The sequence below is a fragment of the Nilaparvata lugens genome, chromosome 5 (genome assembly GCF_014356525.2).
Source record: "Nilaparvata lugens isolate BPH chromosome 5, ASM1435652v1, whole genome shotgun sequence".
NCBI lineage: Eukaryota > Metazoa > Arthropoda > Insecta > Hemiptera > Delphacidae > Nilaparvata > Nilaparvata lugens.
This window is the reverse complement of record NC_052508.1, coordinates 12,544,727-12,567,601: the sequence shown is the minus strand read 5'-3', so window position 1 is coordinate 12,567,601 and position 22,875 is coordinate 12,544,727. Positions and strand designations below refer to the sequence as shown.

Below are 22,875 nucleotides of genomic sequence, written 5' to 3'. Positions count from 1 at the left end.
TATGCGATTCTCAATGTATGATATAATACTTTATTTTAGTCATATTTTTGATACTGTATATTCATGCACATGCTGGAACATTTAATGAATGTGAATTATACTTCACCATTAGTTTTCTCAGATTCGTTTGATAAAATCACTCCAAAATTATTCTAATGAAACATATTATGTGCATCATTGGAAACAACCGATGTAACAAATTTATTCAAGCACTAGCCGTCAGGCTCGCTTCGCTCGCCGTATCCGTCTAGCCAGGGGGCTCCGCCCCCTGGACCCCCGACTGGATCGTCCAAGGATGAGATCAGCAGGCTCGCTTCGCTCGCCTGCATTTTTCATTTGAGCATTTTTATCATATGTTAGGACGATCCAGTCGGAGGTCCAGACTAAACGGATATGGCGAGCGAAGCGAGCCTGACGGCTAGTAATATAATATTCTCAGGATTGAAGTAGCAGTGCCCAATCAATTTTTCCGCGAAAAATGCATTTAAATCTTCAACTTGGTGCCAACCTAACAAAGTCAACTCAACTTAATGCCAACCTGACAAAATTATTAATTTAGTTGCCAGTTAACAACTGTTTTGAAGAGGTACTCTATCTAGATTATAGTTCTATAGTAACATATGATATGGAAATTTCAATTATAATTAAGAGATTGGGAGAAGAAGAATATACATGCTAAAAGACGAACTTTAAACCCTTAAAAACAACCCTTAGAGTTAAATTATTGCCAAAAGATTTCTTAGTGCGCCTCTAAAGGGCCAACTGAACATACTCACCAAATTTGAACGTTTTTGGTCCGGTAGATTTTTAGTTCTGCGAGTGAGTGAGTGAGTGAGTGCCATTTCGCTTTTATATATATAGATAACTAACTGATTGCAACTTTCACCAGCGGGCAAGGCTTAATTCCTTTTGCTGATGATGCCAATTCACACATGAAAAGTATCTAATTATGACTTTGATATTATTATTGCTTACTTTTTATTTTATTATTCTATACTTTTGATTATAGAATATTATGTATATTTTATATTTGTTTTGAATATGTATTCATTGTATGGCAAATGAATGATTTGATTTGATCATGTATTGTCAGGGATAAAAGTATGCAATCTTCGATGTATGATACAATACCGTATTCAGTCATATTTTTGAAACTATATTCGGTCACATGAAGGAAGATTATATATTCAGAAACATTTAATGAATTTACCCTTCTACAAGTGGTATTGTCACATTCGTTTGATGAAATTACTTGTAATGAAACACATTATTTGTGCATTTGTCACAGATAAAAGTATGCAATTCTCAATGTTTGATACCATACTGTGTTTAGTCATGTTTTTGATACTATATTCGACTACATGTCAGGAGATTAAATTCAGGAACATTTGATGAATATGAATTATCCTTTCACAAGTGGTATTCTCACATTCGTATAACGAAAAAAACTTTTACAATATTCTCATGAAATGTATTTCTGTCACTGTTACCATATTTGGACAAACTTCAGTAAAATTGGTGATTATCAATAATTGAAAACTAATGATCATTAATAATTAATCATCCAGTCCCAATGAATTTGTATAATATTTTCACAAGTATTCCCACATTCGTTCAAATGGAATCACTCCAATGTGATAATTCTCAAAAAAGATACTATATTCGAGCACAAATGTCATACATAATAATACTTATTGCATAATATTATATGCATAATACATAGTTATGTATGCAGATTCAATGAGTCCTCATCCTACATCACCTCTCTACATGAGTACTTTCACATTATTATATTGCAATAACTTTTCCGTAGGGTAATATTCAAAGAATACATTACAAAATTCTTACTAATGTCAGATTGGATGTCGTCGTTGAGACAAAACTATTACAGTTCGATTGGATACAATGTAATTGGTTAAATTTTTTTTTACGCAAATCTCACTGGTTGATGAAACTACAGAGCTGCTTTTCTACTATTGGCTAACTTCTGTTTGAATTGCCACTTTCTCCACTCCCATTGGCTGTTATCATGACGATGGAATGGCCACATCTCATTGGTTAGCTTGTGATTGATTGAATCCTTTTCCACTCAACTCCCATTGGCTAGCTTGTTATTTGTTAGATTCTCTCCCACTAAATTTTCATTGGTTGTCACTGTATTCTATAATCGTATAGCTTCTATTAGAGGGGAGTCTCTAATTGAAGTTCAATCTCGCCTGAATATATAATCACAGATCTAGCCTATTTTCTTTACCTGTTTACTTGGTCTGTGATATGATGTAGAACCAGTTACACTAACATCGATTTTTTGCTGTCCTTATGAATTCTATCAAATTTAACGGAAACTGTCAAACAGCATCTGAATAAAAACACAAATATGTTGTCAAATCTATACAGTATTATTCGGTACACGACCATGGTTTCGTGACTACACCGGTTACATTTTCAAGTTGACTCAGTCGAAACAGCATCTGTTTGACATCATCTGTTCAATCTAATAGGATTCATAAGGACAGCAAAAAATCGTACGTCCAAAAATCCATGTGATTTTGAACCGTCAATGAGCCTTAAGACTGCCATATTCCAGCCAGGACCGACAACTCAACATAAATCCATCCAATAACACTGTCATGTCGCTGCTGTAATACAGGAATTCTATTTTTCTCATTATGATTGCATTACTTTCGACGAGTATTACTAAAATACCATGGGCTTTGACTGCCGTCATTACAAAACTTTCATTTTCATTGATTAGTTTGTATTCGATGAATTCCATTAACAAGTTATTTTAGAGAATACAATTTCGAAACACCTCCTACAATATATGAATAGAACACATTATTTTATCACATGAAATGATGTGTTTTATCCATAGATTGAAGTTGTTTCTGAATTGAATTCCCTAGAATAACTAATTTTATCTTCACAAGAAGCATCAAGTCATTCACAACAGACCTAAGTAGGACATTGTTTCGGATCCGAGATGAGCTGAACAAGCCTACCCTGTCAGTTGGAGAGTGACTATTTAGCAATTAATGACACAACGATTCTAAGCCGAGAGTATAAATGATTCTCCAGTCTTCCTGGACTGCTAAATTATTCTGGTGGTTTGAACACTCCTTCCTGGATTCCAGCGATCTTATTGAATTGATAAGATTATCTTCTCAGAGGAGAGAAGAGTGCGTTTAATGACTTTCCAGTTTTCTCAGACGCCAGAAATTCGGAATGTTTTGGATTCGCTACACCCCTAATCGTATTTCGTGTTTGTTTGCTTTTCTTCTCCTGTCTCCTCCCCCTTCTAATCTTTTTACTTATTTTTCTTTCTCTACTGCTTCTCCTTCTCCTCCTCGCTCTTTTCCACCTCCTTCTCCCTCAACTCCTTCATTTACTACTTCACCTTTTTCATGTTCTTTCCCTTTCCATGCTACTTTTCATCGTACTGTTTCCCTCCTCCTCCAACTCAACCACCTCCCATACGTGATTCTCCTCCTCCTCCTTCTTCCAACCTCCTACTCCACCCATTCCATTCCATTTTTTTTATTCATAGATAATAGATACAATGCATGTGGAAACAACAGGCATTCGCTCAAAACTGCTTTAAATCTTAATTTGTAATACACAGTCTAGAGGTTATGTGAAAATAATAACTTGATTCACACACTATTTTGAGTCCAAAAATGTGTGTACTACAATAATTTTGAATTTATCAGATTAATTAATTCCAAATTTAAAATCGAAACAAGAATCTTCCTTCACAATAACAAAAAAATATTGAAAATTTCACTTGAATCCACAAATTATACTCATGTAAAAAAATTTCCTCCTCTTTTTCGTTCTCCTTCTGCTTGTTTTCTTACTTTTCATCCTTCTTCAACCTGTTTTACTCCACCACTCTCCCTCCTCAATATTTTCAACTTTTCTCGTATACCTCTCTCTTTCAACTCCTACTTCACGATCTCGCATCCTTTTGGTTATTTTTTCCTTTCTCTTCTTCTCCTCTACCGTCCCCGAATTCTTCTCTACCTCCTTCTCCACCTCTTTTTACCAATCTTTCTCCACCTTCTTCTCCAGCTAATTTTCTTCCTTCATCCTCATTACATTCCCACGACCTTATACTCTCCATTCTCTTCTTATTCGTCCTTATTTTACTCCTGCTCCCATTCATGTTTTACTCCTTGAATCTTCTTCTTCTTGTTCTTCTTCTTCTTCTTCTTCTTTTTCTTCTTCTTCTTTTTCTTTTTCTTCTTTTTTATTTTCTTCATTGCCTACTCTCCTCATGAGTTAACAATTTGCCCAGATATGTAAGAACGCCTTATTTTGTCACTAGGTATGGGCTTCGACTCTGCCCACTCTCGTTTCTGATTGGTTGACGAGACCACGCCTACTCAATTCTCAATTCCGCCACAAGATGGCGGTAGTTACTGGATGGAGTATTTTGACTCGGTCCGTCGCATCCTGATTGGTTCACTAACAAAGTGTAGCCAGCTCTGGATTATTCTGCAGTTACTAGTTCCACAAACTTCGATAAGTTTTCAATCTCCATTTATTCTTGAAACTTGACTTTGAGTTATTAACAATCAGATAATATTTATTGACAATAGTAAACTTCAAATCGAGGAAGCGTTAGGTTTCAGCCCTATTTTGTTCCACTCATTTATCAACTGAATGACAATCAATGAAAACAGAGTTTGTTGAGACTTGAATTCAAAATAAGAAAAATGTGGCTGATGAAATTGTGAGAAAATAACTATCAATTGGTAATAACTGTAGCAAATGAATCATACTTGAAGTGGAAGATTGATCATACTTGGCAATAACGATTTTTATAATTGCTGGAAATAATTCAAACCATCATAACAGAATGATAGCTCTTCCGAGTCATGCTCTTCCGAATAAAGTTGTCACCTGCTTCTTACTATGATTCGAACTAAGATCGATTCAATTCGAAAAAAAAGAAATCATGAGAAGCGTGAGTAAATTATAAGGAAAGATTGATAAGGAAGAAAGGAATAATGAGGATTGACTATGAATGAATAAAAAATTAAAGGATTCTCTAATGAATTCGATATCTCTGGTGCATCATCCATTATTCTCATCTATTCAATAGGATTATTGAAATTCATTGAATATTTCAATACTCTCTCTCTTAGAATTATATAGACGTATTTGCTCTATTGCGAGGAAAATCATGAATAGCCTTACAACAATATTTATAAAATAAACTAAAATTCTCATGAATCTGCCAATTTTCATATTATTCCCGTTGACATTTGTATTTTCAACATATAAATTTATCAATTAGAATAATCAATGAATCAATGTCTCAATAATACATGCATGATAATGACTGTGCATGATAGATAGCTTCTTGATAACTCTGTAATAACTCACATTAATTCACAATAACACATAATAACTTATAATTATTTGCAGGAATCTGTATGTCTCTTAAAATAATTCAGTTCGTACTATTTTTTTTTCAGTACCATATATATATATATATATATATATATATATATATATATATGTATAGAAATACAGAAATTTGGGTTCCACAACATAAGTGCTCTCCACATCCTCTATAGATGCTTTTTTATTTATCTACTATACTTTACTTATTCTATTGTTTTTGTTGGTTTCTTCTATTGTAAATCTTCAACTGTCAGGCTGTTATAATGCAGTTCACGGTGCTCATTGCCCACACCCAGACTTGTTGTCTTTGTGGGCAATATTCACTATTTATATAATGTTTCTGCTGCTGTATTACTTTTTTGTGAATAAAGATCATTTGAATTTGAATTTGAATTTGAATTACTCATCTTGTTTAGCTTCCTAAATAAAAACAAAAAAAAATTCTCAATATAATTCATATTGTAAAACAAAAGTTCATCAAGAATGTTAAATAAATCAATTAGTGACAACATTCTAATGACCATCCAGCTGATAGCCCTGCTTCATCTTGATAAGTTCTCAAGAACTGAACGGAAAACAGATTTGAAATAACAGTGTTGGAACTCCGATGGAGGTAATGTTTTTAAATCTGTTGATCAAGACGGGACGTGAGAGAATTCAACACGGCCAGAAAATCCTTATAGCAGTGATACCACGGCCTACAAGATTCCTTTCAGTCTGTTTCTTCTTTGAAATTATCCGTAGACGAGAAAATCTCAATGAAAGAACGTGGATGAGGAGGAGAAATGAGAATTGTGAGACGTGGGAAAAGATAAGACCAATGAATCCAGGTTATCCCTCGGGTAGAAGGTGTAGGAGTGAGTGAGAAGGGATGATGGGGAGAGTGGTGTGAGGGAGAGAGAGGGAAATCCCGTGAGGGATTGAAGGGGGAAGTAAACCGACCGTGAATACAATGCCCTGGAAATTTTCTAAAGGCTAAATAACACGGAATAAGAGTCGGCCAGTAGAGCAGAGAGGTTTCCTTTTTCTCTTGAAATTCGATAGATTTCGATACTCGCTCGTCTCATTATCTCTTTCTTCCTCACACTCTCACTCTCACTCTTTCTATCTTCTTTGAACTCTAGATTAATCCTCAACTGTCAGCAATAATTGTCGGATGGAAAGCAATGGTGTTATTTATAAGGAATTGTAGAGCTGAAAAACGTGAATCTCACTATTTAGACAGCAGTTTCCTTCTCTTTTTTCAATCAAGCGTTATCTACATCCCAAGATGTTAGACAGAGATAATCCAAACAATAATTTTATTATGATTTTGTTCAATACATTATTATTTCTTCGATTGGTCTCTATTAAGCCACTGATCGTTTAGTCGTTATCGATAGCTGCTTACAATATTGAAGGATATTTTCCTGATTTTTATAAGCTAGTTTATTTTACAGCTCTAGCCGTTTCTCGTATCCCATCTGCCATTCATTCCGATCATTCCTGTCACCCTGGACCAGATTTCTATTTATCATACAAGTATACGCCTTTATCTCTTTTCTGTATAGGGCTACTTTTTATAGAAATAGAAAGAAAAATAAAAATCTCAGTACCCTTTTTGAATTATTTTATTTGTGATTGAATGATTCAAAAATCTGGTGTGGCGCACTCACACAACTTTCCTTGCCGTTATAAAAATTGATCACCTGACGCTAGTGTTCACGCGCATCTCCAGTCTACTATTCAAAGATCTGAGCCAGCTGGTGACAGGACAATAACGCTGGAGACACACATGAGGTCTGATATCTCTTCATAGTGAATGATTTAATAGAATCAACAATAATTTGCAATTGAATAATCATATTTTCTCGAATTTAAAGCTTATTTTCAATTTTAGGTGAAAATGTTACTGAACATTAATTGTAAAGATTTTTATGCTCAATCTTTTGCACTTGAAATATTTCTGTTCAAATCGTATCTGGAGCCTGATAATTGAGAATCTAAAATCAAACTTTGCATAGATGGGACGGAGCTCCTGAAATTTTTACAGATATGAGACTCGTGGAAGTTGATATAGCTTATCAATGACTATTTCAGGTATAAATTTGATCAAAATCGTTGGAGCCATTTTAGAGAAAATCGCGAAAAACCCTGTTTTTGACAACATTTTCGTCATTTTAGCGGCCATCTTGAGTTGCATGTGATCAAAATTCTTTGTGTCGGATCCTTATATTGTAAGGACCTTAAGTTCCAAATTTCAAGTCATTCCGTTAATTGGGAGATGAGATATCGTGTACACAGAGACACATACACTCATACACACACACTCACACACACACACACACACACACACACATACAGACCAATACCCAAAACCACTTTTTTGGATTCAGGGGACCTTGAAACGTATAGAAATGTAGAAATTGGGGTACCTTAATTTTTTTCGGAAAGCAATACTTTCCTTACCTATGGTAATATGGCAAGGAAAGTAAAAAGGGTACTGAGATTTTTATTTTTCTTCCTAAGTATACACCTGTTTGTTCCACAGTTCGGGCGGTCTACCTCCCCTTCTTTTTCCAGGTGAATCCCAATTCATTATCCTCTTGGACCACCTCTCATCTCTCATCCTCTGTGAATGTCCAACAATACAAGGCGCTTCTTTGCAATCTGCTCTACTGTTGTGTCAGTTTCCCCATTGAGATAATTGAGAATCTGGTCCTTATCTCCGTATTCCTCACTCGATCCATCCTTGAAACACAACAACTCCGGCACACAACAAGAAATCCATTTCCACAGCATTTATTCTTTGAGTGTCTCGTTTTGTTAATTCCCAACTTCCAGAGCCATAGAGCAATAATTATTTATTGATACTCTTCAATAATAATTCAATATAAATAGTTTGTAGTATCACTATTCTGATTCGATAGATTGAGGTCTGATGGGGAGTTCTTCAGACCTGCGAGATTTCAAAATGTCTAGTGTATAAACTGAATGGTCCTGGTTCGATCAGGTTTTGAAGGAGAAAGAAAAGTTTCGAGAGGTCAGGTTTCGGCTTTGAGATGACAATATTTTAATATTATTTGAAATGTTTTGATAATTTCAGATAATGAAGACAAATAACTATAGTTGAAATACTCCCACATTGAGATATCGCATATAAAATGAATGACACCCGTATGTTAATTGAACATAAATGCCCAATCATCCAAGAACTTCATTTGAACTGTTTGTGTGAGGGTATGATGAATTCATTTCTGATTTTTAAATTTTCACTGATACGTTTTTGAAAAAATTACGTGTTTGAAATCAATTGAACTGGAATGCCGAATTATTTGACAGCTTGATTTCAACATCAGTTTGAAAAGGAGTGTTGAAAGTTGCGTTAATATAAGTCTATCAACTTTCAGACTAGATGAAGAAAAGGTTAATTCTAATAACAAACTCGAGCTATCACAAAAAACTCAAAGATATAGGCCTAAATTAGATCTTATAATGAGCTCTATTTGAACGAGAATCCTCTATGAATGTACTATAGTGCGGTCCACGTTAAAATGGCAGTGGAGAAAGATAGGAGAACAACGTTGCCGAACCTCAATGCCGATAACCTCAATGAACCTCATGTCTTGTCAATGCCGATACAGGTTATTGATGTCATATTAACTGTTCATTCTCGTTTGAATAATATTTATTAAGCAATAAATTCATGATGATTTACATAATTAAGATAAATATCTTGTTAATTAGTATTAATTAACATAGTATTAATTGTTGATAAGTTATAGTAGAAGTTAATAGTATTAATTCTACATTGTTAGAAGAAGATTTTGCAACAGAGCAAAGAGAGAAAGAGATATCGCTATCGTGTTGTTGAATGATAGACAAGGAAAGCAATACCATTGCTGATCAAATAATGTCATTATAACGTGGACCTAACTATAGGATGTATGATATTTGATAAAATAGGGGCATGAATAGTTTTATTTCTTCAGACTAGCGATATTTCAAAGCTTCTTCGGCTTCCCTGCTTATGGTTAAGTCAGATGATGAGTAAATTTCAAGTTTATCAGTCCAGTGGTTCAGACGTGATGTTACGTCATCCGTGAATTTCCTATACTCGTATAAGCCATTTCATTCCTTTATTATAGTATAGTTTATACGTTGTTGGTTATCCATATTGTTTCATTATTATTATTACTATTGATATTATTATTATTATTATTATTATTATTATTATTATTATTATTATTACTATCGTATTTCTTAGAAATTTGAAGTGAGGAAAAATTACATTCTTTCCAACTTTTTCAAACACGCCACATAACAAAAGAATGTTTTTTCACTTAAAAGTTTTATGAAATGCGATATTAATATAGATTATTGCAGATAGACTAGTAGTTCTGTGAACAGTAGACCTCACGCAGTTCTCTCATCCACAAGTACCTGATTGAAACTATAGACCTTATGGAAATACAGCAATAGACTGGCTTCTCCACACATCTGTGTAATCATTTGTCAGCTGATTTATGATGAATAATTCTATAGTCTGATTTTTACCCTAATAATATAATTATGAAGAAGGCTCCTTTTTCCTTTTATATTATCCTTGAAATGCAAAATTTTCCAAAAACCTTGTATATACGTCAACGCGCAATATTAAAAAAGGAACGTACCTGTCAAATTTCATGAAAATCTATTACCGCGTTTCGCCGTAAATGCGCAACATATAAAACATTTTAACATTCAATCATTTACACATTTAAACAATAAGAGAAATGCCAAACTGTCGACTTGAATTGTAGACCTCACTTCGCTCGGTCAATGAATCGTCGGATATGAGGAGCTCTTCATTCCAATCCAATAAAATACGTGTTGGAATATAAATTGAATATCAGAGAGCTGCTGAGATATCCGACTTTTCTCGATCGAGTTTACGAGTCGAAAGAAAACAGCTCACTTGGAAGTTGTGGCCAATTGTGCGTGAGAAGTCGTCTCAATAATCGATGGATTGCGTTCCACTCAAGTTTCCAGCCATCTGGAAACCGGAACTGAACTCTTCGGAGGCTCTTCGCAAATCTCATTTGTGGAAAAAACGGGTCACGTTGCGACAACTAATAAGAATTCCCGTCATGCGTGTCCGAAATATCGGGAAGAAGTCATGTTGCCGTCTACTAACAGTTGACACAAGGGCCCTTCTCTTTCTCACTCCCTTTCATTTTCCCTTTCTGTCTTCCCATCCTTTCTCCCTTTTCTTCTATAATTCTCTTTATTTGTTCCCTTTCTTTCTTCCCATCCTTTCTCCCTTTTCTTCTATCATTCTTTTTCTTTGTTCCCTTTTCTTCTCCATGTTTCCTCCTGTCAACTCTTTCCTCACAATTTCCTCACTTTCTTTTCCCTTACTTTCCCCTTCCTTACTCCCTTTCTCTTTCTTTGCTCTTTCCTTTCCCTCACACTCTATTTCTCTCTCTCGCTCTCTCCTCTTCCCTTTTCCATTCCCTCTCCCACTTTCTCGATCACCACAATGAGCCCAATTATGAAGCAGCGTTCTGTTCTATCTTGAAAAGTTTCACTCTGTTTGGAATGGAATCGATCATCACAATAATCTGAATTATCAATCAGCGTTTTATCATGTAACGCTTTGTTCATTTATTCATTCGAATATCACCAAGTATTACACAACTTTAAGAAAAATATCACAGACTCAAGCCCAAACAGTTCAAATTCTGATTCATGCAACAGTCCAAATGTAGCTAGGTTATGTGCACCTTTTACATTTGTTCGAATTGCACACTCCAGTTCACAATTGCACTGATGGTCGCCAACATCCTAACCGAATAGGCACCCTGAGAAGAAGGAGGAGTTCATAATCCAAAACAAACAAGTACTGAAAGTACTCTAAAAATGAATTTAATCGATTACAGGAAAGCCAAAGATATGCTTTATATGATGTCGATAAAATCAGTATTATAAGTAGTTTTTTAGTGCTTATTGAGTACAATTCCGTTATTCAAGTTGGTTTTTGATGTGTATAATTTCAAAATTTCATGTTCATATGATATGTTTAAACTGAAAATCGAACAATTGAAGGAAACATAGCCAGACCTACTTTTTTGTCTCTATCATTACTTCAATTAGAAATAAGAAATAACAATTTCATTTCTATAAAATTGACCTTTTCTTGAATTAATTTTCGGAGAGACTTCATATAAAAATAACACATGAAAAATTTATATGATTTGATATTCTTAGATATTACGCTGCTTACAATAAAGCTTTGAAAATAACAATGAATGCTTTAAAATTTAAAGATTTTAATGATAAAGGGTACTACAAGTTTTTATAAGCTACCATATATCCGTTAATATTGGTCCAATCTTGGGAAATCTTGTACCAATCGATAGGCAATTAAATTTACTAAAACAAGTTATTCTTGTAGAGATTTTGTAAAACCAACGGTTTCCGAGTTATTTAAGAAACAACATTTTAAAAGGCTGCCATTCTGTTCTATAAATTTCAAAAAACATCATAATTTTTTCCTAGCTTTGTCTACTTGTATGAATGAACGTGCAAAGTTTCAATTTCGTATTCAAAACCATCATTTAGAAAAAATATAATAAGTGAAAAAAGCAAAGGCTACTCACACAGCAGCCAACTGAAGACTTCCGGACAATTCAAATATGATATTTAGATATGTTTTTTACCCAGGAACAATGTCCTAGAGTATTGGTAGGGGATTCATAAACACCCTGTATAAGGCATTGTTATCTCATCTACCAATCATTGTCATTTGTAACAAGAATAACAGAATTATAAAAATGAGTTATATCAATAAGCCAAGTTTATTATCAAGCAGCATTCTGCCTTGCAACATTTCGTCTTGTAACGTTTTGCAACGGGTGGACCCGACCATGACAATAAGCCAAATTTATCAAGCAGCCATCCGCCTTGTAAGATATTGCGTGACTTCCTTCCAAATGCGGCCAATGATCCGATCCGATACTGTTCTCTTTTCGTTTGTCAGTGGATGATGATACCAGCAACAAAATAACAAGATGTGTGGGGAGGCAACAAGGGGATGAAGTATTCTTGCTTTGATATTTCCTCCTCAATCTGTAGATCTGTAGAACAATGTAGGAGGAACCATAACAATGTAGATCTTTCGGAGAATAAACTGAGATGAGAAGAAAAACGTTTTTGTTCCTTATATTTTCATGACTTTTGCTGTGAGTCTATAGAGGAACTATGTTGAAAGGATACAGAACTATAACAAGATCTTTAGAAGAATAACTGAGATAAGAAGAGAAATTTTTTTTGTTCCTTGTATGTTCATGCTTTTAGCTGTAGGTCTATATGTTGAAAGGAACTATAACAGGATCTTTAATAGAATATCTGAGATAAGAGGACAAACGTTTGCGTTCCTTATATTGTCTTGTTTCCAGCTGTAGGTCAATAAAGCTGAACTTGAGGAACAAATAAACTGCAGAAAACTGAACAGAGAGCAACAAAATGAATCTGCCAGTTTTCCTGATTGTTACTACAAAGAATGGAATGGAACATGAGGGATAATATAAAAGTATTTTTGAAAGATTTATTTGTCTGAGGATGATACTCACATAAGCTTCAGGCTTGTGCGTGGGTGATAAGACAGATGATGATGAGAGATGAGCGAACCTGCAAGCAGGTGGGTTACAAACCACCAGGAAGTGATTTTCAAACTTATAAATGGCGTGTAAAAGAATTCAGCTCTTAAATTAGTGAGATCATCATTACAACGGGACTGGCCAGAGCATGAAGAGTTATCTTAAGTTATCTTAAGCTATCTTAAGTTATCTTATCGATAGCTCATCAGCGCGATCACTAAATCCAAGGCTTTGATTTGAAACGCTTTCCAAAGACTAAGATAAGATAACGCTTTTCAAGATAAGACTATCTTGATGCATATAAATTGATACATGTTGTATCATGTGCGTACAGACTTACGCACCACGAACACACGTTCATTTCACTCTTCACCGGTCTTACACATGAGTCTGTATGCACCTTGAGATTACAATCAAATACTGTGTAATGAGAAGCTGCCTCCTATCGCTTTTAAAATCAACTCAATCCTATTATATTGAGCTAGCAATTTCTGTATATATTTATAAATTTGGTTATTTATCTATTTTGATTATATATTCATGTCCAGCGGATCTCGAAAACGGCTCTAACGATTTTCACGAAATTTGGAACATAGTAAGTTTATGATATAAAAATTCGATTGCACTAGGTCTCATCCCTGGAAAACTCGCTGAAGGACATAAAAAGGATAATAATTAGTCATCCTTGGAAAAACTGATGAAGTATTTCAATAGAGATTCTTGAATATTGTTCAAATAGAAACTATCAGTACCTTCACATACTCTCCTACAGACATAATATACTTTCCTACAGAAATTACATACTTTCACAGACACAACTAGATTCGAGCATTTTGATTTTGAAACTTGAAAATGACCTGAGAGATCTAAACTATTTGTGTTTAGTTAGAAAAATGAAATAGGAATATCTATAATAATTGAATATAGTATTAATATAATTCGTACAATAATAACAAAATTAATAACATCAAAGGATATTAAATATAATTTAAGTAATCAATGAATGAACAAACTTTATTAATAAATTAAAGCAATAATGACTCACCTATGCGTGAGCAGATTGTCGACCAACCGCTGCGTATGCTCGCTGCGAATGGACGCCAGATGCCCTCCCCTCCGCTGACACTCGTCCTCGGCCTCCTCCCAGCCGAGCCTCCTGTCCTCCACCACAGTGAGACACAACCTGCCGGCCGCGACCCAACCGAAGTCACACTGTTGCACCAGTTCGGCCACAGCCACTGTGTCATACCACAGATGGAGTCGCGCTACTCGCGTCGCGGTCACGCGGACAGTGACGCGGTTCTCCCGCGAGAGCACCGTCAGTTGACGCGGAGGATCAGCCGGGGTGGCGCAATGATACCAAGATGTTGGACCGTCCCAGAGACGCACTAGGAGTCCCTCACAGACCGGATCTTCGGCGTCCGGTCTCACAGTTTCCGGTCTTAAACTTCCCGTCAACTCTGGGAGGGAATTTCCACCCCCACCCCCAACCAACAACCCTATATTCGCACGATACCCATACGGTAACGATATCCTGTAGTTACAGTGTAACCCTGTAGTCCTTCTCAACATATCCTCCCCAATCTCAAACGACCCGTTTCTACCAGTTAAACTCACGTTATAACAGTAATCCACAAACTTGTATCCCACCACGAAAATCGGCCTTCCTTCTACCCTCAAAACCGGGTTTAAACCGAACTGGTAGTAAATCTGTCGTCCTGGAACTGGGATTTCCTCCAGTTTACCGCAGAACTGTTGTTGTTTCCGGGTTGATGTAACCGGGGTTTCTTTGAATATTAAGCTTCCAGTGGAACAAGGGACGTTGAGACGGTCCAGGGTGACCAGTAATCCAGGTCCGAGGTCGGGAGAGGAAGAGAGAGCGCGAGGGAAGAAGATGTTGCAGTTGGTGGGGAGGCGGGGGAGGTGGACCCAGCTGAAGCTTCCCTCCTCTGGCCAGAGTCGCAGGGTGCAGTCTGTAAAAGAGAGAGAGAGAGAAAGGGTTGAAAAAGTGAGACTACGAAGGATGAAAACATGAGCAATCGTGGAACAATTCAAACAAACATGAAAAGCTGAGAAGATAAAAAATGATAGATTCTAAAAATTTGATATTTCCAATGAATTTCAATAATATTATCATCCAAATCATCTCTATAATCATCAAGAAAAATGATTGTATGCTCTCCTTATTGGTCTTTTGTCTCTCAAGGAAGTGAGCCTTGTATTTGAAATAAATTTTTGGATAATGAAATCAGAACACACATAATTATATTGTCAAATTCTGCACAGTTTTATTTGGTACAGGACTATGGTTTCGTGACCACACAGATCACATTTATATGAGCTGTTTTATGTTAGAAGGTGAACATTTAATATTCTGAACTGGTACATGTTAGCCAAACATAAATTGAGTAAATAGCTTACTCAACATTTTGATATAAAGAAAAAGTAATTGGAAATACTTATTGGAAAAAAATTTTCTTCTTATCAAAACGTTCAGTAACCTATTTACTCAAGCTATGTTGGCTAACATGTACCAATTCAGAATATTCTATGTTTACCTTTAAACTTTAGTCAGCTTGAAAATGTGTCGTGTGTGGTCACGAAACCAATGCATGGTCCTGTACCATAAAACTAAATATATGTGTGTTTCAATTTCATTATGAGACGGTTCTACAACATCGACAGTGACTCAGTCGAATTTTCAACTGGATACATATTGACAATCAGGTTTTTTCATAGATGACTGTTTTTTCATTCTCATGTGGTTTTATCAAATACTAGCAGGTAACCCATAAGGATCCAAATTAGGAACTTGACAAACTTAGGACTTGACCTACTGAAATTTTGAAGAATTTAAAATAAGCCTATAACCATCATTGGTGAATTAAGAATCTATATGCCAAATTTTAAGTTAATCAGTTCAGTAGTTTAGACGTGATGACGTGAGTTCGTGGATTTTTAATATCTCGTACGTGTTTAGGCAAATTCTTCCCTTTATTTCGTATTGTATGCATGACCACTTTTCACAATTCAAGCATCTATTTTCAACATCATTTGAACATTTAAACATCATTTTTGATTCCAATTGTATTTAAGATGAAGTTTTGATCTCGGTATGGCACCATATGGCCATCCAGCTGATTTTACAATGTTTTTCAAATGATCTTGTTTGTTCATGATCGTGCATCATGTACGAAAAATAATTAATTTCTCTGTTACTCTCCGACCAATCTCAATAAATAAGGTATCCTTGAAATCTTGATAAAATTTGCTTACTTTTTGTCTTTTGTAAATTTTCTATTAAGTGAACGGTTTTCATGAAATTTGCAATCAAAACTTTAAAATGGCCGCCATTTTGAAATTTTGCATCGAACATTTTTTATTGAATGAGAAAGACTAAGAAATTGTCAAAAAACCACAGATTTATTGATACTATTGTCAATTTCTTAGTCTTTTTCATTCAATATGAATAATTACCACAATATCAACTTCTCAACTACACAAAAAGTGAACATTTTTTATTTTATTTTTTTAAGTTGGGTCTTTATAGCATGAATCTTTATGCCAAATTTCAGATCAATTTGTTCTTGAGATGAAAATTCTCAAGTGGATAAACAAAACGGCAGCAGCTATAAGGATAACCGCTAAGGTTTGGACACTTAAAATACGACATTTGTAGTCTCCTATCATCTAGGAACAATACCCTAAAAGGTTCGACACTACATCTGAAACACTCAGTAGATTTGAAATCATCATGATAGACTGTTCTGCAGCAATTAAAATATTTGGAATTGATTGGCTTCGTAGTCGCGCTGATGAATCATTGATGAGATAAGTTAAGATGCATGCGCCTGCTACTCCCGTTGTAAGGGTGACCACTTTGAGAGCTGAACTCCAATTAATACCATTTATGAGTTCAAAAATCGCTTCTAGGTGATTCGGAACTCACATGAAGGTTCATAAATCTCTTATCATCATGAATTTCACTATCCACGAACAAGCCTAGAGCTCATGTGGACATCATCCTCGGCAGTAAAACAATTTTCATGGTTGAATTGGAATCATTGTTTGATAAACTCAAGTAGAATAGTTCCGCAAGACGTGATTTAAGCTAAGAAGATTTTTTTTGGAATATAAATAATGGAACCAACAGTTAGATCATTAAACAAGCAAACGTCTATATTGAATTTTTGAATAATTGAAGAAGCATTCAGTTAATAAACGCAAATAATAGAATCAACTGTTAGATCATTGAACAAGTAAAAGTGTAAATTGAATTTTTGAATAATTGAAGGAGCATTCAGTTAATAAACGCAAATGATAGAATCAACTGTTAGATCATTGAGCAAGCAAAATTCTATATTGAATTTTTGAATAATTAAAGGAGCATTCAGTTAATAAACGCAAATGATAGAACCAACAGTTAGATCATTGAACGAGCAAAAGTCCATATTGAATTTTTGAATAATTAAAGGAGCATTCAGTTAATAAACGAGCTAAGTCGAATCAACAAATCCTTTTCCATCACTCAGAGAAAAAATCACTACAAATAAGTGGATAAGTTTTTCAACGCAAATAATAAGATTAACAACTGTAGGCGATAATCAATATTGGATTCTTTAATAATGAAAAGAGCACTCGATTATTGAACTAGCTACGTAGAATCAACAAATCTTTTCTTAATAATCTGAGAGCAATCATCATAGATGGAGGTAGACAGATCCGTATTTAACTGGGAAGTCTAGCTTGGGGGAGGAAAGAATAGAGAGCTCCTAACTAAACAAATAATGAGAGATGGAGAAGCAGGAAAATCAATTCCTATGATTGAAGAGTATACCAGGCGATTTGATTTTTTTGCAGTTATTCGATAGGTTACATGAGGAAAAGCTTATTTTTATTACCAATCATCTAACTTGTTTACATTGTAGGATTATGAATATGTAGGAGAGGATAAGTTGACTATAATTGGTGTATAAATTGAAATGGACATAACTTACATAGTATTTGGACGATTCAAGACAAAATTAGGAAATTGAAGAAGTTTTAGGCAATAGCCTGTTTTTTCTTTTCCGACCACTGTGTTGTTTACTCTATCCAATAACCTCTCTTTCATCGCACTATTCCAATAATGAAAAGTAGTCCCAGTCAGAACATTTATTGTAGCCATATAATTAAAAGCCATTTCTGAACTCAGTTTCACAAATATGAAGTAATTAAAGAAGGCTCACAAACACTGGAAAAATGGCATATCACATAGTTCTCCCTTTTTCGTAACATCCATGTCTTGTGTACGGGAGCCTTATTCAAACACTATCATATTTCTTGTAACCACTGGATAACATTATTCAACATTATTATTTGATTGTAAAATGAGGAAATTAGTTTTTTTACTTCCCTTGCCCTATTACCATAGGTAAGGAAAGTATTGCTTTCCGAAAAAAAATTAAGGTAGGGGAAAGTGGGACAAAACCGAATGGTTGGGTCAAACCGACCCCTCACCGATTGACTGACTGGTGCTCTCACCATGCGGGAAAAAATTCACTAAGTAAGCCTACACAATATGAGTCAGATGTAGCTTGTATTCACAGCTGTAAACTGAATCATAAGAGCTCTACAAATTCTTAAAGTTTTTTCTGAAAATTTGTTCGATTTTTCAGTCACATATGATTATTTACCTGTCCTAGGCGCTATTGGATACAATTCCAATAAGTTTGATCTTCAATTCAGTGTATCTTTTCAAATCAATCCATATAAATACAATCAACCTTGAGTTGTTCTGTAATCGTTTGTGGCCATTTTTATTTTGGCATGTGCTGTGGGGCAAAACCGGCATTTTAGTGAGGGGCATAACCGACTGCAGTCGGTTTTACCCCTTGCAAATTGATTAGTTCCCCTTCAGTGTAATATTATATAACCACTTAATTATTGAAACTGGTTTAGTGTTGTCTGTTTATTCATTGTTTTCAAATGTGCATATTTTATCAGTAGGCTGAACTATTGAAAACTATATCGTGAAAAGATAAATTTCAAATAAAACTGTTATAAGCTGCTTTAAAATCCACCTTTCAATACAATTCTTCATGGATTCTGTTATGAGCCTAATTATAATTTATTCTAGAATGCAGGGAATGGATGGACCTATCCTGTGATTTGCAAATCAATCTCCTGCAGCTCTCAATAGGCTACTATCTCTCAATTTGATTCTCTGTTTATTCTATTTGGAATTTTTGTGCTGTTTAGACGATTAATGTGTGGATTGAAGAATTGACAATAATTCATAAATATTATTCCTTTGATTATTATGAACTTGAACATGAGATTTATCATGTTGCATTTGATAGGTATTGGAATGAATGAATAGAGAAGCCTAAAATTAATAATCATTCATAATCTCATAATAAACACACTACCACATGAAATCTCATCACCTATATGGGCTACTTTAATCAAATTAATAAAAACAACATTAAACTTGTCATTGAAACATCTTAACAACTAGTTTCGACCTACTTTGACCATTTCAAATTAAATATAGATAATATAAGTTCATATGATTTATTTATTTCTTATTAATTATTTTTTGGTTGAAGTTATTCAATTTAAATCATAATTATTTACTTTTGATTTTATAAAGAACCAAATTATTCAAGTCAAATTGAATTATAATTATTAAATAATTCCTAATTGATTTTGTAGTTTTATAGATATAAAATTCGTCTTTCACATTCAATTTATTACTTCCATTACTGAAGCTTAATATTCTCATATTAGAATCATATCAATATAATTAATTATGATTAGTTTCAATTAATGTTCAGCAAACGCCGATTCTTGAGTAGTATTTTTTGCAATGACCTCCATTCATATTCTATACGGAAAGAGGGTTGGATCTAGTGCTCGAGCTGCACCACTAATACAAGAGGTGCACCTCTTAGTGCACCTCTAATACAAGGCCCCCGGCCTATGATATAGCAACGTCGCAGCGTAGGCCTAGAATCTAATACATGATTGGTGAAAAAGATCAGCTGGTATTTTTCACTTTCCTTGCCCTATTACCATAGGTAAGAAAAGTATTGCTTTCCAAAAAAATTTAAGGTACCCTAATTTCATGTTTTCTATACGTTTCAAGGTCTCCTGAGTCCAAAAACATGATTTTTGGGTTTTGGTCTGTATGAGTGTGTGTGTGTGTGTGTGTGTGTGTGTGTGTGTGTGTGTGTATGAGTGTATGTGCGTCTGTGTACACGATATCTCATCTCCCAATTAACGGATTGACTTGAGATTTTGAACTTAAGGTCCTTACACTATAAGGATCCGACACGAACAATTTCGATCGAATGCGATTCAAGATGGCGGCTAAAATGGCGAAAATGTTGTCAAAAACAGGGTTTTTCGCGATTTTCTCGAAAATGGCTCAAACGATTTTGATCAAATTCATACCTAAAATATTCATTGATAAGCTATATCAACTGCCACAAGTCCCATATCTGTAAAAATTTCAGGAACTCCGCCCCATCTATGCAAAGTTTGATTTTAGATTCTCAAATTATCAGGCTTCAGATACAATTTGAACGAAAAATTTTGAGTGGAAAAGATTGAGCATGAAAATCTCCACAATTAATGTTCAGTAACATTTTTACCTGAAATTGAAAATAAGCTCGGAATTCGAGAAAAAGTGATTATTTCAAACTGTTGGCAACTGTTGATTCTATTAAATCATTCACTATGAAGAGATAGCAGACCTCATGCGTGTGTTTCGAGCGTTATTGTCCTGTCACCAGCTGGCTCAGATCTTTGAAAGTAGTAGACTTGAGATGCGCGGGAACACTAGCGTCAGGTGATCAATTTTCATAACGGCAAGGAAAGTTGTGTGAGTGCGCCACACCAGATTTTTTAAATATTTTTCACCAATCATGTATTAGATTCTAAGCCAACACTGCGACGTTGCAATATCGTAGGCCGAGGCCTTGCTCGAAAACTGAGGAGAAAGAAGACACCTTCATTTGTGATTTGTGTAAATATTTCAAAAAAATCACATTTTAGTCTCCTTTTTGTTTTATTTTCGTGTGTCTTGACACCTTTTATTCAAGTGAATATTTCAAGTAATCTCATGTTGTTTTCATTTTCCTATGTCATGACAACTTTTGTTAAATAAAATTTTGTGATTTGTGTGGTTATTTCAAGTGTTTCTATGTTATTTCCATTAATGTCGGTTTTACCCCACTCATAAGACGGTTTTACCCCACCCATGGGGCAAAACCGTCATTTTGCACAAGAAAGTTATAAAATTATTACCGTTTTTACTATAATTAGAGAAATGTATTTGAGTATGTATAGTTATCATGAAATATGTGAAGAATGAGATTGACATCATATTTTGATAAATCTGCCAACAGATTTTCATTAATTGAACTTCAAACACTAGCTGGTCGGTTTTGCCCCACTTTCCCCTACCCCAATTTCTATATTTCTATACGTTTCAAGGTCCCCTGAGTCCGAAAAAGTGGTTTTTGGGTATTGGTCTGTATGTGTGTGTGTGTGTGTATGAGTGTATGTGCGTCTGTGTACACGATATCTCATCTCTTAACGGAATGACTTGCAATTTGGAACTTAAGGTCCTTCCCCTATAAGGATCCGACACGAACAATTTCGATCAAATTCAATTCAAGATGGCGGCAAAAATGGCGAAAATGTTGTCAAAAACTGGGTTTTTTGCGATTTTCTCGAAAACGGCTCCAACGATTTTGATCAAATTCATACGTAAAAAAGTCATTGATAAGCTCTATCAACTGCCACAAGTCCTCTATCTGTAAAAATTTCAGGAGCTCCGCCCCATCTATGCAAAGTTTGATTTTAGATTCCCAATTATCAGGTTTCAGATACAATTTGAACAAAAAATTCCAAGTGGTAAAAATTGGGCATGAAAATCTCTAGAATTAGTGTTCAGTAACATTTTCACCTAAAATTGGAAATAAGCTCGAACTTCGAGAAAATAAGATTATTCAATTTGCAAACTGTTGGCAAGTGTTGATTCTATTAAATCATTCACTATGAACAGATAGCAGACTTCATGTGTCTGCAGCGTTATTGTCCTGTCACCAGCTGGCTTAGAACTTCGAATAGTAGACTAATTTAGATGCGCGTGAACACTAGCGTCAGTTGATCAATTTTCATAACGGCAAGGAAAGTAGTGTGAGTGCGCCACACCAGATTTTTTACTCTCCTTGCCCTATTACCATAGGTAAGGAAAGTATTGCTTTCCGAAAAAAATTAAGGAACCCCAATTTGTAAATTTTTATACGTTTCAAGGTCCCATGAGTCCAAAAAACTGATTTCATAAATGTTTCATTAATGATAGTTATTAGCTTGTCAATTTTTCTTTAGAGCTACTCTTGAATATAAATAGAAATTAGAAATCCGAGTAAGATTATCATTGAATCACTCTTGATAATGGCATAAATTTAATACAGAGTGAGTCATATGTATGGGAACCCTTCAATAAGTTGGAGACTGTTGTGGAAATAATACTCTGACTCTCAGGATAAGTTATTTTCAAATACTCTACTTTTTGACCCCTCATAAGGGGATGACTTAGGGGTTGTAACTCGAATATTTTGAATGTAAGCATCCATTGTGTGGTACATCATTTCAAAGGCCTTTTTGAAACAAGATAGATGGCATCGATAAAACTTTTCTATGATACGTGTATCCAAAATGGCGGCTGATTGATGTTTTAGTTTTGGAATAAATAATTGGTAAAGTTCAATCAGCCGCCATTTTGGATAAAAGTATCATAGAACATTTTATTGATGTCATCCCTCTTGCATTGAAAAGGCCTTTGGAATGA

General features: G+C 34.8%; 1 protein-coding gene across 1 annotated transcript in view; it reads right to left on the bottom strand.

Moving 5' to 3' along the window:
* LOC111055403 overlaps positions 1-22,875 on the bottom strand; it is a 273,287-nt gene that overhangs the window by 181,002 nt on the left and 69,410 nt on the right. The window contains exon 3 of the mRNA XM_039429382.1: positions 14,077-15,004. Coding sequence (XP_039285316.1) covers positions 14,077-15,004 — 928 coding nt within the window. The remainder of the gene's footprint in view (positions 1-14,076; positions 15,005-22,875) is intronic.